Below are 15900 nucleotides of genomic sequence, written 5' to 3'. Positions count from 1 at the left end.
CTCCATGGATATGATCATCACATGCACTCGGAACAGGGAGGACACAAACACATTTCCCTAATTTGTGTTAAATTTTATTATTCCACTTTAGGTTAAAAAAAGAAAAGCATGACAGTAGATATAACAGTAGTGCAAAGAGGGATTCATACATTCATCTCCAACTGACTCACCACAGGGGACTAACACGGGACACATTCATGGGGTGGGGAGGATATATAAAAACCTACATGATCTGTAAATGGAGCATCCAACCCCACCGGTTGAATGAACAACGTAGCACCATCTCACAGTCGTGACAACACCAGTTCATTGAGAGCCTCATAGCGTCAGGAGTCAGACGTGGGGGGGGAGGGGGGGGGGGGTCAGGATAGGAACTGGGACGCAAAGGTCACGGCCTGCTCGAGGTCTTCCGTGAGCTCCTCCGGCAGCGTCAACACCACCGAAGTTAAGCTCTGAGTCAGCTCTAAGATCCTATACAGGGAGCAGGATTCACATCAGCACTAAGCATCATCATCATCATCATCATCAACTTAACGCTTGGACTCTTCACTCACCAGTTGGTGTAGTGAGCGGCCAGCTGAGGTTCGTGCCTGGAGCCTTCCTCCACCGCCAGAGACTGCTTCATCTGTTTGAAGTTGGCCTCGATGTCTTTCTTCATTTCGGAGAAAGCCTGAATTCCTCTGAAAGAGCTGACGACTTGCTGCGAGAAGAAGAAAATGAGCCACGTTAAAAAAGCACAGTGGGATTAAAACAAAGCAGTCGATGCACGATAGGAATGTTTTCTCCTCACATAGATGACCGACAGCTGGTGGGCAATGTACTTGTGACTTCCGAGGTGCCTGATGTCTTCCTCCAGCTGCTGACTCAGCACCAGGAGCTGGTTCAGTCTGGCGACGTGGGAGAAGTATTCTGCAGGAGGAGGAAGCATCGGCTCACGTTAGTCAATTTATTTTTCCCACATTGAAACTTATACATAAAAGCACAAGAGGGTTATTAATGTGCTCGTCGTGCAGGATAATGTGAGCGTTTGATCGTGTGTATACATTTAATGTAAAGTCAAGGTGGAGCCCATTTTAAACCTTTTTTATAAACTACTGGTTTCATCGGTTTTATCTATAACGAGGCACCATGAGGCAATCTTGTGTGTTGTGCGTGAAATCTTCCTTTTGCAAAGTGAATCGTAACTGAAGCTTTCAAATCGAGTAAAAAGTCAAGTATATATTTGCCTTTGAAACATAGTGTGTTTTAAGTATCATGTTGCGTTAAATGGAAATACTTGAGTAAAGTACAATTGCTTGAAGTTGTTAAAGTAGTCGTTAAAATCCCATCGCTGGCTGGGTGCTAAAGCTGAGATGAATACGGAGCAGAAAGATACAACATGCATATTTCTAAATTAGAAACCAGATGCTTTTTGACAGCTTTGCACTTTTTTTTTTTTTTTATGTGTCTTGAACTGAATCCCAGCTAGAATTTAGAAAAACTTTGATATTTGACATTCCTTTCTAAATCTATGTATAAAAAAAAGAAATGTGCATCGTCGTTGTCGTCTTCCTCCTCCTCCTCCTCCTCCTCCTCCTCCTCATCTTCCTCCTCCTCCTCCTCCTACCGTCCATCGGCGGCCTCTCCAGCATGTCCACGGGGCTGCCTTGAATGAGGAACACCTCCACCCGGGGGAACATTACCGACAGACCCACCATGTCCAGGTAGTCCTGAGGAAACACACGAGCCCTCAGCTGTTACTCCATGCAACAGCAGCCTTGAATTCAAGCCCCTTTTAAGGAGGCGCGTGACGTGAACACTTTATTTGGACACTATCGTCGGACGGCGTCTACCTCCAGCTGGGGCATGGGCTTCGGTAGATGTTCGAGGCACTGCAGCATCTGGTCGAGAATCTCGGACCCCTGAGCCTGGAAAGTGTCGGCCTCCTCTGGGCTACAGCCCTGTCCCAACTGCTCCTGGAACTGGAAACACAGACACCACGGAGGATAACGTCATCGGATTTTTTAAAAAGAGGAGGAGGAGCGTCGGCGCAGAGATTGATGTGAAAATCTTCATGAACAGCAGGACAGACTTCACAAATGGAGCTGAGACCAGTTCATGGGTTTTGGCATGTTGGGACAAGATGCACATAATCCTGCTCGAGCTGACAGTGACTTCCTCAAGTCTAAGACGGCCATAGAGGGCTGTCATGAATTACAGAGTTACAATGTGGGAAAGGGCCAGAAGGACTTCTAAAGGGCCTAAATGTGCATTATCTGGATTCGTGCTCCCGGCTAATGAAAGCCCTCCCCTAAAAAATGTTAACTCAAATTAAGGCAATAAGCAGAGCTGATTCTTTAACTTGTTTTGTTGAGGGTTTTTCCTATCGATGGGTTTCCATCAAGCACCAACTTGAACTAAAGTGGTATTTTGCTTTGGTTAAGGCTGATGGAGATGCATGGGGCTCATTTTTATTTATTTTTTATATAAAATGTGACTTTCTTGATAGTTGACAGACACTGATGAAATCAGGACACAAAGTGCAGGTTAAATATGTGTTCCCCGTCAGCACCGGCGGAGCGATGCGTTGAGGTCGCTCGGGGTCAACTCTACCTGCTGCATCTGAGCCCTGATGAGGAGGTCCAGCTGCCCGCAAAGACACAGCATCTCCAGGCCCACCTGCTCCGGACTCAGCTGGACCGGCATCAGAGGTCTCCTCACCTGCAGCTCCACTGACCACACAGCAACCAAATCAGTAGGCCTGTCTGACATCTCCCCTTAATAACGAACACAAACTCACAGCAGGGGTGGGTGCATGCGTCATCTATCCTACAGGAAGGATGGAGGACTTGTTACAGTGACCGAAGGGGAGTGGTCAGCGCGTTGAAATGAGACGCGGCCCGTTCCTGCGCGTAATACCGCGCACCAGAAAGATGTTAACGCTGCTACTGCCCCAACATTTAAATAATAATTAAAAAAAACACGAGTGTGCAGCGCCGGGACTTACCTTTGAACGCGTCGTGGTAAACGCACGGCTGGCAGAGCGGCTCGGACGTGCTCGCCGCCATATCGGACTCAACCCGGCTGTGTGGTTATCTCGCTATTCTCAACTGGCAGCGCTGATAACAGCCATAAGGGGCTCTGCAGACGCAACGTCACCAGTTGAGGCTATAGAGGAGACGAAGAAAGGGTGGGAAAAAGACAGATAAATGTTTATTTATTTAGCTTATGTCATTTTGTCGGGAAGTATCCAAATCCATCGCGAGGAGAGTTGCGTTCGCGGGTCAAGCGCTTGGTCGGATTTGAGGGAAAAAGCCAATCGTCTCTTCCGAGCGCCTCTTCGTCCGCAATCCGTTCCGCTTTCCCCGCAGGTGCGAGGTGGAGAATACATCCCCAACACCCGGAGGATCCATGCAGCTATGTAATATCAAATAAAAAAACAAAAACAATGCCCACGCCCTTTGCAAGGACAGGTCCGTGATTTGCAGTTTTGAACGCCCCCTTCCCCGGGACCAGTCTGCATGATGTCATGTTTTAGGGATGGTGGTGGCAGCATCACTTGGGGAGGATGCAGGGCACAAAGACCACCACGGTCCTAGCTTAGTATTTTCGTTTCACACCTATAGTCCACTATTTGAAAGGGAATTACTGTGCCCTTTACACCAAGACTTGTGTTTTTCTAGGGTTGCCACTTCCTCAATTGATCATTTGAGCGACGCGCTGTCAAAAAATATTGAAAAATCTTTACAACTGAGAGGCGGGAACAGGCAATGATGTTGATGTTGTTGTTGGTTATGTTGAATAATCCCCTGAATGGTCACAGCATGACATGTACTTATAATATAGTATGTATAGTATAGTGTAGTGTGTAGCTTCTCTTTACTTCAGTAAATGATGGGATTCGTTTAGTGCTGCCAGTTGATGATCCTTGAAGCACAAACCAACTCTGGGCTTGGTTTATTAAATAGCAAAGTCAGACAGGAAGTCTCAAATCCCCAATCAGGACTCAAAATGGGTCTTAATAAAATACAACTGGCTTATAAAGTTTGTCACAGTTTTTACAGTATCCAAAGTGAAAGTTTGAAATAAAAATGCAGAGGTCTTGGAAAAGTAAAAGGAAAGAAAACATTTAAATAGTGTGCTAAGGAATATATCTCCTGATACTAAAATAATATCAGTCTGCATTATAAAAAATAAAAAAAAGGAAAAACTGAAGACAATTCTCTAGCAAAAACTCTAACTCACCTGATTCTGCTCAACACTCAAATATACAATATAATACATATTTTCGTAAACAACCTTAATTTCAATAGATAATCTTGTTTACAAGTGCACCTGGAGGAAAAAAATAACATTTATATTCCACCCCTCGTCATGATCTACCTCAACGGCAAATCTGGTTTGTGAGCTCCTATCAAGAATAAAGACTGTGGTCCACAACTGTACATAATTAAATTCTTTTCATAACAGCATTTCCCCATCGGGCCAATAGTCCAGTGGCTGAAGCGGCGAGAGCGAGAGAGACGGTCTGGATTTTGACATCTTGGGACCACAGCTGTTGCTTTCCTTTTTCTCCTCAGCTCAGAGATGGACCCGTCCTCGGTCTCAAAGGGTCTCTGGTTGACTTCCAGGACTCTTGAGTGTGTCGTCTCTACTGACGAGTGCCGGGGGGTAGAGTGAGGTTGGCCATCAGCTCGTGAACAGACGCAAATATCGTACACTCGCCTGGAAGACAGATAGAAAAAGACAACAGCGTTAGAAAGGACATTTGTGAATATCCAGTTGCCACGAGTTTCAGTTTAGCAGATTTTATCCCGTTTTTTCCCGACGTGGCAAATCCTTCGGTGTTCGTTCAGCATGCGAGTCTCACCCTGTCGGGCCGGGTGCAGTTCATTGAACCTCTTCAGGATATTGGAGACCATGAGCGCTGCGGCGCCGGAGGAGCTGTGCTGCCTGGGGATGTCGGCCTGCTGCGTGAGGCCGGTGGACATGTCGTACACGATGGGCACGATGATGCTCACCGGCTCCTGGGGCACGGGGATACGCTGGGTCAGCTGCAACTGTGAGGCAAACAAAAAACATACAGGTTCAAGGCCTTTTCACAAAAAAAGGATGCTACACGGAGCTAACGTGGAGGCGCTGAGGAGACTTACAAAGAAGAGCATCTTGGACTTGAGCACCACCGCGATGGTTCCAGGAGGGGCGATGGGTGGGGCGCTGGGAGGGATGGTGAGGCAGAACTGGACGTTCCACTTCAGCTGAGCGGCCTGGTCAGGGAACTGCAAAGAGCGGCAATTTACACATGTGTACATGTAATACCTTTCAAGCAGAAGCAATTCTAAGAGCTGTATTTAAGGTAAAGAACAGCAATCTTGTAATTACACAAAAACACAGCAGTACAAAAAGCAGTTCATCAGAGCGTTTCCTGTACTTGTTTGTTATCTCGTTGCAATGTTTGCTCTGTTGTTCGTCAGCTGGGAACTAAAGTTTGCATATTCATACATTTTTATGGATTCTCCGTAGAGACAAAGCAATTTTAGTCGTTTTCTATTTGGATCAAAATACTTAAAAAAAAAACCAGCAACAAATAAACTGAGGGGGCTCACACACACAAGCATGATTCAATACGTTGTAACAACCGCTCGTAAAAAAAGAAACAGCTACCCACCAGTTCGAGCTTCATGATGCGCACACAGTCCCTCAGGATGTTAGTGGGCGCCCCGAGCAGCTTTGTGAAGGCATTCAGAGTGTTGTATTTGAAGGGAGGACCAGCAACCTAGCAAAAGGACGACAGCAGATGAATCAACGGAATAATAATAACAACATGAGTGAGGCATGTCTTTTTCTATGAATGGCCTTTAAGTCCATCCCTGTAAACCGATCTGACATGTCTTTTAGTTGAAGCACAACACTTTGACTAAATGCTTCCGAAAAATACATAAAACAGTTATCATGTATATGTACAATTATTGTGTGTGTTTGACTAATGTATGACTGAGGCTTCAAGTGGCTGCTGCTTTTTCTTACCCGTGTCTCAAAGAACTTCTCCAGGACCTGAAGCTCCTCCTGGGACCAGGGACCTGCATTTTCGGGAGTGACTTTGAGCTGCAGCGTCTGGTAGTTCTTTGGGTTGAGAGCCACGCGGCACTTGAGTACATCCGTCTTAAACATTATCACGCCCGGCTCATTGGAGTTCACAATGGCTAACTGGAGGAGAGGAGAAAGAGTAGGGGAAGTTAGGCGAGAGCAGAACACACACACACACACAAACAAAACCCCCACCAAGGAATTATCTCTCCAAATGAGTGCAGTACTTACGTTAGTCTCCTGCTGGATGATCCTCTGAAGGTGCCGTCTCATGATGACTGACCCCAGAAAACGCTCGAGCGGCGAGCAGAGGTAGCTCCCTGCCAGGCCCGGCACCAGGCAGGGAGTAGGCGAGGGGAGCAGAAGTACATGCAAGGCATTGTGGGTGAGGATGGTGGGAATGGAGGCAGCCCAGGGGCGCTGAGGTAGCTTGCGGGGGGGAGGCATACTGGTCGGCATGACCTGTGAACCTACACCAAAGAAGAGAGGGAGAAAGAAGTTAGAATCGAGCTACGTTGACGTGTCAGACGATGTCATCTTGCTGCAGACATATCGGTGTGTGTAGTTGCATTAAGTAACACGCAAGTAAAGAAGTGCATAACTAGGTGCGAGTACTTACTGGTCCCGGCACGTGGAGAATGAGGGTCGGGGATAGGCGAGTGCAGCGATGGGTTACCAGGGGACATGCCATGGATCCTAGCCCCAGGAGAAGGCCCTGAGACCTGGGGTGAGCCCGGCCACTGGCCCCTATGGCTGGGAGACACCATGGCATATGGAGAGCTGGGGTCCAGAGCACCTATGGGGAGGGAGGAACAGCCATCAGCAACGAAACAACAACTTAATGGACGACAAAAACACAGTGAAACAAATACAGCACCGTGGGCCTACTGACCACAGGCCACTTGGTCATATAGTCTGCAGCACCAAGTGAAGCTGTTCAGTGCAGCCCATTCCAGCCCTTGTCCCACAGACCAGAACTACCACTGGGGCCAGAATTTATGGGCCACCCGGCTGCTTACCGTGGGGACTGGCAAAGCTGGTCGGGCCCATGGCTATGCCCAGAGAAGACGGAGACGGGGTGGGCCCGAAAGGAGAAGGTGCCCTCAGAGCTCCACTAGGGGAGCCAGAGGAATGGATGTTCCCTGCGCACACGCACACACACACACACACACACACACACACACACACACACACACACACACACACCAAAGGACTCGTCAGACTCTTGGGTTGACAAGTTCTCCTTACACACAGACACGCACGCACACACACACTCACGCATGTACACACATGCTAAAGCAGGGCGGAAGGGCTGTAGTCTCCGGCTGGCGGGCTGAGATGGAGGAATGAAGGAGCAGGACTAAATGCATGCTTTGTTCCCTCTCAGCTGCGAGGTGCATGTGCATGTTGCATGAGAAACGCCGCTGATCTCATGTTTTTATTTTTTATTATGAAAATCAAAATGGGCACACGTGGTTGCTCTTCCTCGTTCTCATTCACACGACTCGCTCTTGCAATGAAATGTACAAGTCAGCTGGGGGGAGGGGTGATCACAGCAATGGGATAGAAACAAAAACAATGATTGGCCGGTCGTAAACTCTGCATGGCAGCTTGACAAGCTTGGGTGACACAAACGGTACGGGAAATCATTCACTCGCACAAACTTGGGACAAACACAGAAAGTTTGCCCATTACCTGGCGACTGGGTGGGCATCATGGACGGCGAGGGCGTTACGTTGGCGTGGTAATTGGGTGGCGGTGAGGTGAGAGGCGGGTAGACGCCTCCCGCGCCCCCTCTCATCGTTTGTGGCTGCTGAGCTTGCAACTGGTTCATCAGACTGTCCATCACGTCGGCGCCCACCGGCGAGGGCGGGTTATCGTCTTCATTGACGGAGCGCCGGCGAGCATCCTGGTTACTGTCTACAAACATATTCAGGAAAGTCTAGACGGGGGACACGAGACAAGGACAGACGATTATGTTAAAAAGAAGGACAAAAAAGGTTCAAGTTATTCATCTGCATTACGTTTGTTTTTGGGTGGATCCTGATTAGTTTACTTTATAGGTGCACGTCCATTAGAACTAATGCAGGGTTTTCTTTGGTCAGACAGTTTAGACAGAAACTGACACCACTACTGTGCCTCCAAGCCGGGTGTACCTTCAGCCCTGGAGCAGGGTAGAAGCCCTCGACGATCTTGGTGTTGTCGAAAAGACTGTAGGCTCCATCTCTGATGGCTACCACGCCGCGGCTGCGGCAGTAGATGTCGATACAGTACATGTTTCTGAATGCCAGGCGGATGTGCGTGGGCGACTGGGGCAAGATGGAGAAGCACTGGTAGGCAGTGTTGGTGCGCTGGGTCAGGCCCAGCATGGGCACTGTCGGCAGCTTGTTGATCGCATTCAGAGGGGCCTGTGTGTCCGAGAGCACCTGAGGAAAGATGATAAGTAGCAACGTTAGCCAGGTAATCACACAAAGCACAGAAGAATAAGTAGATGGTGTCTGATGTGGATAGGGAACGCGGAACAGGGGAGGAAGTCAAGTGAACACATTCAAGTGGAGACCAGAACAGTGGTTCTCAAATGAGGGTACGCAAGATTTTATTTTAATATATATTTAAAATTAGCATAAATAAAAAAAAATGTAAAATTGTTATTTAATACTTATTCAATCAAATATAAGTGTAAGTTCATAAACTGAATTTTATATATTTGATATTAAATCAGACACTGATGGCACAGCGCTGTGTATTACATCTTTTTCGCAACCAAAAATGCTTTGTGATGGTTAGGATATACTTGGCTGGAAAAAATATTTCACAGGGGGTACATCACTGAAAAAAGGTGGAGAACCACTGCCCTAGAAGATGTCACGGCTGTGGTGTCATAACGGCGGTCGTTTACCTGCAGCAGCTGCATCACGTTCGGACTCTTGTTGAACATCTCTTGCAGCTGATGGAGGATGATGTTGTGGCAGTTGGAGCAGCCGGAGTTGGGCCCCACGGTGCCCAGGGCCAGGTGGAAACGCTGGCTGTTGGAGTTCCACTGGATGGTGACGGAGCTGCCCTTGGTGGTGCCGTAGCACAGCACCAGCTTGCGGTAGTTGTACAGCCGCACCTCTGAAAACAGGCTCAGGTAAGATGGCATCTCTGGAGGGGAGCAGTCACAATGAGCAGCTGCATTAGACCAGTGTGCCTCTTTGGCCACGCATAGACCCACAGCGGGAGTGACACTGATGACTGCGAGCTTTCACTAACTGTAATTAGTTGTGTGCAGATTTCTACACACACGCTACATTTAAGTGAAGTGAATCTGATATATCTGGGTTTTAAATTAAAAAAAACTTTTTTAAAAACACATATCCCAGTTATTGCAAATCCACGCGCCTGCAGCAAAATGGCAAGCAACATACCGGCTGATTTTAAGAGCAACGCAGTCTTTAATTTACATGCGAGTGAAATCTTTGCTTCACAGACGACGGCACACGTACCTGGCAGCGTTCGAGAGAAGTTGAGGACACACTGGTAGAGCTGGCTGATGGCGTTCCAGTCATTGAGAAACATCTCCACCACCTTGCGCCCGCCCACCGGCTCCGACAGAGGGTTCTCATAGGTCAGATACACGTGCCGAGTGGAGGCTAGTGCGGGGGGAGACAGATGGGTTTGTTTAGACGTCGGGCCACGTTGTAAACTTTTAGTGACGGACTGGGAACACATTACGTGTGTGTACCTTGCTCCTTGCTGTGCGTGCTGTTGAGAGGGCAGTTGGCCAGCATCAGTTCGGCCACCCAGGTTCGGTTGTTCCTGCCCTGCAGTCGGAAGGTGCAGTCCAGCAGGGACCGCTCCAAAGCCCTCCTGGTCTCCTCTCCGACACCTTTACAGGGAGGAATCCTGCAGATAACAATTACGCTGAGTTACTCACATTTTTAAGAAGAAAAACAATTACATTTAGCTGCCATTGTGTGTGCAGAAATGCATGCATGCACTTGTAACTGTGTGTATTACTTTAGTAGACGTATCGCATGACTGCTGCCATCTCCCTCCACTTGGACACCCTGGTTTGGGATCTCCATGTTGGACAGCTGCTCAAAGACAGACACAAAAACAGAATTGAAGCGTGAGCCCCCCCCAAAAAAGACTGAGATTGCCGTGTTTTTATATTTTTACGAGACGTCTTGGCATGAATTGATTCCATCTCTCTGAGCACTGAGTGACTTACCTCTGTTCTGAGACCAGTGAAAGGCATGTTGGTGTCGCACATGGCTACTAGGTGAGCCAGCTCTTTGTTGAAGGCGCACATTTCTCCAGACCGCTTCGGCTTCTTTGGCTCCGAGTCCCCATGGTCCCCAGCTACCTACGAAGACAAAAAAAAACATGTATTTAGTTAAATTTATCCAGCTAGGCTCACATGTTTTGCTTTCTTATCAATGGCGTGTCTTCACAAAAAGGTCCTAGTTCGAAAAACAAGGCAAGCACCACATCCATTAAAACAAAAACAACAAATTTGTGTATGCTAAAGTACTGAATGGTTGGTGTACCACTGCTGTAGCACGGACTACCTTTCTCTTCGTCCCAGGTCGGGCCGCTCGCCCTGTTGTGTCCTGAACGAGGTGTTCAAGGTTGGGTTTGAAGTGCTGGAGGAGCTGTGCGCATATGGGTCCTTCGTCTCCTTCCAACTGAGACACGGACAGGAAAGAGTACTTGTACTGCAACGCTGTGGGGCTGCTAGGCACTTCAAGCATTTCCACCACCTGCCAGAAAAAAAACAAAAAGAATAAGACTTTTTTACCTTCGTGGACAGATTATTTTTTAATAGCACTTTTCAACAATATACCGATTGAGGAACTCACAATGTAGTACTGCGGAAGACGAGTGAGCTTGATGAAGAGTTTGTGTTTTGACAGGCTGCCGACGGGATGGGAAGCCGAGTTGGACAAGTGAAGGACATCAGTGCACACGGTGGGAAGGTGTTTCACAGACTGGCGACAACGCTGCTCCCCCAACCAGAACCTTACCACGGAGAAAAAGAAAGATGTTGGCATCTAAACAAAATATTAAAAAAAAGGTGCAAAAAGTCCCAGATCCATAGCTCATAGTTTTACACATAGCATTCTCACTGTTCACTGGTGCGAGACTCTGGGAAATTCAGAGCCGTGGCAATCCTTCAACACCCTACTAAGCCAAGTGTCGCTACTGACAGTTATTAGTCAAACACGCTAGAAGCAGCCACCAGACTTTGATGTCTACTGTTGACGGCTAACAGCCTTTGCTATCTTTTGCCTGTAACAAAAGAAACCTTTATACCGTTGGCTGCGAATATACATTGCATGTTCATAGCTATGTAACAAATTGAGAACTCACTTCAGTTGTTGAAGCCAGGATATGATGCGCTTCATATCATCGTTAACGGTCTTTTCAATGTCATCCAGCATGGACTGATCTAGAGAGGGAACACACCGGGGTTTCACTCTCACAGAGCAGAGCATACGAACAATTACACCATCCAGGAGACATCACCAGCCAAACTGCTGATACCCTTTGTTGTCACACACACACACAAACCAAACCCTTATATAAAACACAACCCAATGAACAAATATAACAAAAAGATTATACAATAGTGCCGCCTTAACGTGTGTTATGACTTACCTAATCCATACAGCATGGGTTGGAACATGCCAGAATGCAGGTCTACAAAAATGTGTAAGCACTCCGAGCGACCACAGGGCTCAAGTATCGGGATAACGAGTGTTGGTAGAGCAGTCTCGATGAACGCTGAAATAAACAAAACACACACGCTTAAGTATCTCTTTTGCAGAGGACTCTAAACCCTGGCAACGGCACATTCATTGACATAACGCAAATAGATTAGATTTCTCTCAGGTTGAAAATGGTGCGTTCCCGCATCCGTAAGGCCTATTTTCTTCTCCCCAACTGTTGTCACTGATTAGCAGCACAGCAGGTGTTGGAGGCAACAACGCTGATTTCTGTGCACTGGCTCGAGATATAATGCGTTCTTGATTTATTGACGAGAAAGTAGAGTTAATACACACAGTTGTCGCTGGGATTGTTGGTCTTTAGGATGGCCTTCAGCTCCTGTAGCTTCTGATTGGACCGCGCATGCACACTGTCGATCAGAAGTTTCTCCACCGACAGATGGTCAATCTACGGGATGATCGAGAGACAAAAACTAACATTATTTATCCGATGGATATTTGTACGGTAAGCCACACTGCCCATTTGTTATACATTACGCTGAAAACACATGTCCACTGTACCTTCATGGCTCTCTCCATTAATTTTGGGTCACAGGCAGGGAGAGGAGGCTCGTGAGATATTTGCAATGGCTTAGATCCATCCGATTCGTCAATCTTGACAGTGACTTTATGCACCGAGGCTGTGCCTGTTTTCCTCCCCAAAACTTGTTGGCTGGTGAAACAAAAAAGGGACAGAGCATAAGAATGACTCCTATATGCATGCATCTGCCATTTTGAACTTTCTCTCAGGTTTTTTCTTTTTTGAGAACACAGTGTTCTCTTAAAAAAAATGTTTTATGTTTGGGCAATTTTAAAACGTCTTACTTCCAGACAGTGAGCGTGAGGTATTTTGCGGGCACATATCTCTCCTCCTGTACCAGGTCTCCCCATCGCTCTCTGATCAACATCAGAGTCTGCGAGTGGAGCACCTCCAGCTGCAGTGACAGGCAGAAGGAGTCTGGACACAATGCGGTTAAAGAAAACAGTGTGGGGAAATACCAAGTCCAGGTGATTAAAGATAAAAAATAAATAAAAAAGAAGTACTATACTCATCTTTCCATTAATATTCAAATCACACACTCACACATCCTCAAGACACATACACTTGGTTAGTAAAAAGGGGTATTTGTGCCCATCACAGACTGCTCTTTGACGCGGTGAGCTGCACTGCTGGCGGTGGTGGGGGAGATGTACTGATTAGCATTGTGATTAGCACAGTCGTGCTCGGCTTGCATGCTCGATTAGGGTCTTTTATATTTGCGTGAACGCTTAACAGGCTGTTGCGTAGGCACATGACTGTCAGGGCAAATCCTTTGCTTCCTGTGTGTACAGGTTGCAACGGCATGACGAAGGGCACACTCATCACTGCCTGAAAATAAAAATGTTCGGTGATTGGTTTGGACCAATGAAATGATGATAAAAATTTCACAAAAGCATGAACACATGAAAATAAAAACAACAACATACGTTCCTCTTTTAGTACAGTATTAATAAAAGATGTTGGAAACACATCGCCATGAGGAATTAATTACACCTCACATGATATGATATGATATGACTAAGTGACAGGCTGTAGTGAGAACAGTGCTACTCTTTACCCGTCAGTCGGAAAAGGCAATTGTGTTGTTTGAGAATTAATAATCATAAAAAAAAGGCTTTAAGTAGGATGCAGTTCTGCAGCTGTGTTACTCATTGGAATGCTGCAAGCGTCTGCTTGACCAGTCAATACTCTATATGCTCCGACAAACACCCCCGCCCCACTGCAGTAGTTCCCACCGGACTGGGACCAAAGCCAAGTGGTTTTGTGCAGGACGCACAACAAAATGCAACGTCGATAGAAAGGATACGCAAGCAGTTGTACATGTCCTGTAGGGGTTTTTCATCCGCACACAGGCGTGCCTGAACCAACTCGTGGATGAAGTTCACCTGCAAACTGTGGACCAGGGCGCGGCCGTCTGTCAAGAAGGAGCGAAGGGAGACAAACCAGTTGAGAGCAAAACATTGGCAATGAAGTGTATTGTCAATCGGTGAGTCAACGGTAACCACTGTGGTGTGCAGCAAGGCTGGATGAGTGCACGCCATACCTCCAGTTTCTTTGTCCTCAACCAGAATCTCCAACTTTAGCAGCCTCCAGGGAATGTCGGGGTCATCTCCCATTACCGTCAATGTGGCCTCAAACTCTCCTTCCACACGAAACTTTACACGTCCATTCGCTAGGAAAAGATACACACACAGGCAAAACACACTCGTGAAATCTTCTCATAACCAGTACATCTTAAAAAAATAAAATGCTAAATACGCTGTGAGAACGGCTATCAGCTGAAGTACACCAGAGCGGGTTTGGTTGGCTGCTTACCGACTGTGAGGTTTGCTAGCTGGGGTGGTAAGTCTGTGGTGACGAGGCGGTGTCGCAAAATCTGATTAAGCTGGCTCAGGGTGGTCTGCTTCTCAACCTTAGTGATGGGGTCTGGAGGAATGATCTTGTCCTAAAGAAATGGACGTGGTAACAACTGTGGTGAAACACCAAGCTTGCACAAGAACGTTTTTTTTTTTTTTAAAGCCCAGAGTTTGATCCCCCAACACCACACAGGTTTAGCCGGCAGAGAAGTTCAACAGACTTACTCGTATACACGTGGGCAAGCGTGGGTACGTCCCTGTGGTGAGAACATCAATGGCAAAGGGGATGGCAAAGCTGGGCAGACGAGCATGCACCAGGGCATCTCGGGCCAGCGATGCCAGCCTGTCGGCTGTATCCACAAACAGGATGGTCTGCTGATCCAAGAAGCTGGAAATCATCTGTTACCATGGATAACGTAGAGAGGTGGTCAGTTTATTATGGAGAAAAGTCAGCGTGCAGTGCATTATAAAAAAACAACAACACCTGAACCAGGAAGTCAAAATTACAAGTAAACATACCGCACACTTCTCCACTTTCCCTGCGTTGCTGGCCCACTTCACCAGGGATAGCAGACGCACAAACAGCTGTCTGGTGCGACTGGAAAACTGGACGATCTCAATTTTCCTAAAAAAGAAAAGAAAAAGGGGATGTAAAAAACAGCTTAACAGAATGCATGGCTGCAGGAGTGAAGGAATAAATAAGTTCAGAATACAAATCAAAGCATACCTCTCCATGTCAGTTTTCCTGGGAAGCCTAGAAAAAGAACAAATGCATTAAAACGGGTAATTACTGAAAGAGTTCCTCATCCTCAGTAGCAGAGCAAAAGCACAACCTGACGTTATCACCTGCCTAAAATCTGTGCATCCCATTACAGTAAATGGAAACGTTCATCTTTGCAGCTAGCTAGCTAACAGCAGACTGTTGCAAGTGTCCATCATGAACCCAAGTATATAACACTGGTCTTGAATAAACACCAAGTATTAACGCCGGGCAACTGAGCTATAACTTTGGGCTCTTCGGACCCAAACGACGTGTTGTTTACCGGTACGCCCCCTGGCACACCGGTAACGACAGTTACCCGCCGCTAGCCACGTTTCTCAGGGCTTGAAATAGGAAGAGACATCTCCCAATTCCTCCATTAGTGCCAACTTTAATGCAACCGTTAGTTGTTAGTTGTCGTTAGTGTATGGCGGCTCGGGAAGTACAAGTTTGTACGCGTTAGCTGAATAGCCCGCCGGTTGGTTAGCTTTGAGGCCTACACCGCTGTAGTGTTACTCACAGCTCTGCCAGCAGCGTAATTTCGTGGTAGGTCCTCTGGAGGAGAAATTCAATCAGCAGGCTCAGCCGGACCCCCTGTGTGGCCGGCGTCCCGGGCGGCGGCTGCGGACCCGAGACGACCGGACCCCCGAGCGGGACAAGCTGCCCATCGGACCCAATCTGCACCGGAGCCATTTTACAATGACGGTACGGGCTAGTTAGCTACGGCAATCACCACCCAGCGCTACAACGGAGAAGGAAAAAAAAAGAAACTATAGGGAACTCCTCGTGAAAAGATTATTCTTCAGTCTCACAACATCTCTTTCACAAGACGGGTTTCTCGGCGTGGACTCGGTTTCCTTAGTCGGCAGAAAACTCAACAAATGTGCCAAATTTGGTAACTCATAACGGAGAAGGCTCAACGCCGCT

At 47.3% G+C, this 15900-nt stretch overlaps 2 protein-coding genes across 2 annotated transcripts; both read right to left on the bottom strand.

The window, feature by feature from the left end:
- Positions 1-745: 745 nt before the first annotated feature.
- On the bottom strand, positions 746-3047 carry LOC306747868 (uncharacterized protein; the record flags this gene model as incomplete). The annotated part of the gene is made up of 5 exons (XM_079230968.1): positions 746-909; positions 1607-1709; positions 1833-1961; positions 2593-2711; positions 2987-3047. 5 exons carry the CDS (start codon positions 3045-3047, stop codon positions 746-748), a joined length of 576 nt encoding a protein of 191 aa, XP_079087094.1.
- An 878-nt stretch (positions 3048-3925) lies between these two features.
- On the bottom strand, positions 3926-15666 carry med14 (mediator complex subunit 14; the record flags this gene model as incomplete). Its single annotated transcript, XM_079230698.1, has 29 exons — positions 3926-4704; positions 4850-5039; positions 5133-5258; positions 5648-5755; positions 6007-6186; positions 6298-6536; positions 6686-6862; positions 7086-7208; positions 7762-8008; positions 8223-8492; positions 8966-9210; positions 9552-9698; positions 9791-9951; positions 10066-10142; positions 10280-10414; positions 10620-10811; positions 10911-11070; positions 11422-11500; positions 11710-11835; positions 12114-12225; positions 12339-12489; positions 12642-12774; positions 13664-13771; positions 13901-14029; positions 14173-14302; positions 14439-14612; positions 14733-14838; positions 14941-14967; positions 15494-15666. The coding sequence occupies 29 exons, from the start codon at positions 15664-15666 to the stop codon at positions 4631-4633; spliced, it is 4299 nt and encodes a 1432-aa protein (XP_079086824.1). The 3' UTR covers positions 3926-4630.
- Positions 15667-15900: the final 234 nt, after the last annotated feature.

The sequence above is a fragment of the Taurulus bubalis genome, assembly GCF_910589615.1.
Source record: "Taurulus bubalis genome assembly, chromosome: 15".
In the NCBI taxonomy this organism is placed as follows: Eukaryota; Metazoa; Chordata; class Actinopteri; order Perciformes; family Cottidae; genus Taurulus; species Taurulus bubalis.
The sequence above is the reverse complement of the archived record's forward strand: the minus strand, read 5'-3'. Positions and strand labels throughout refer to the sequence as shown.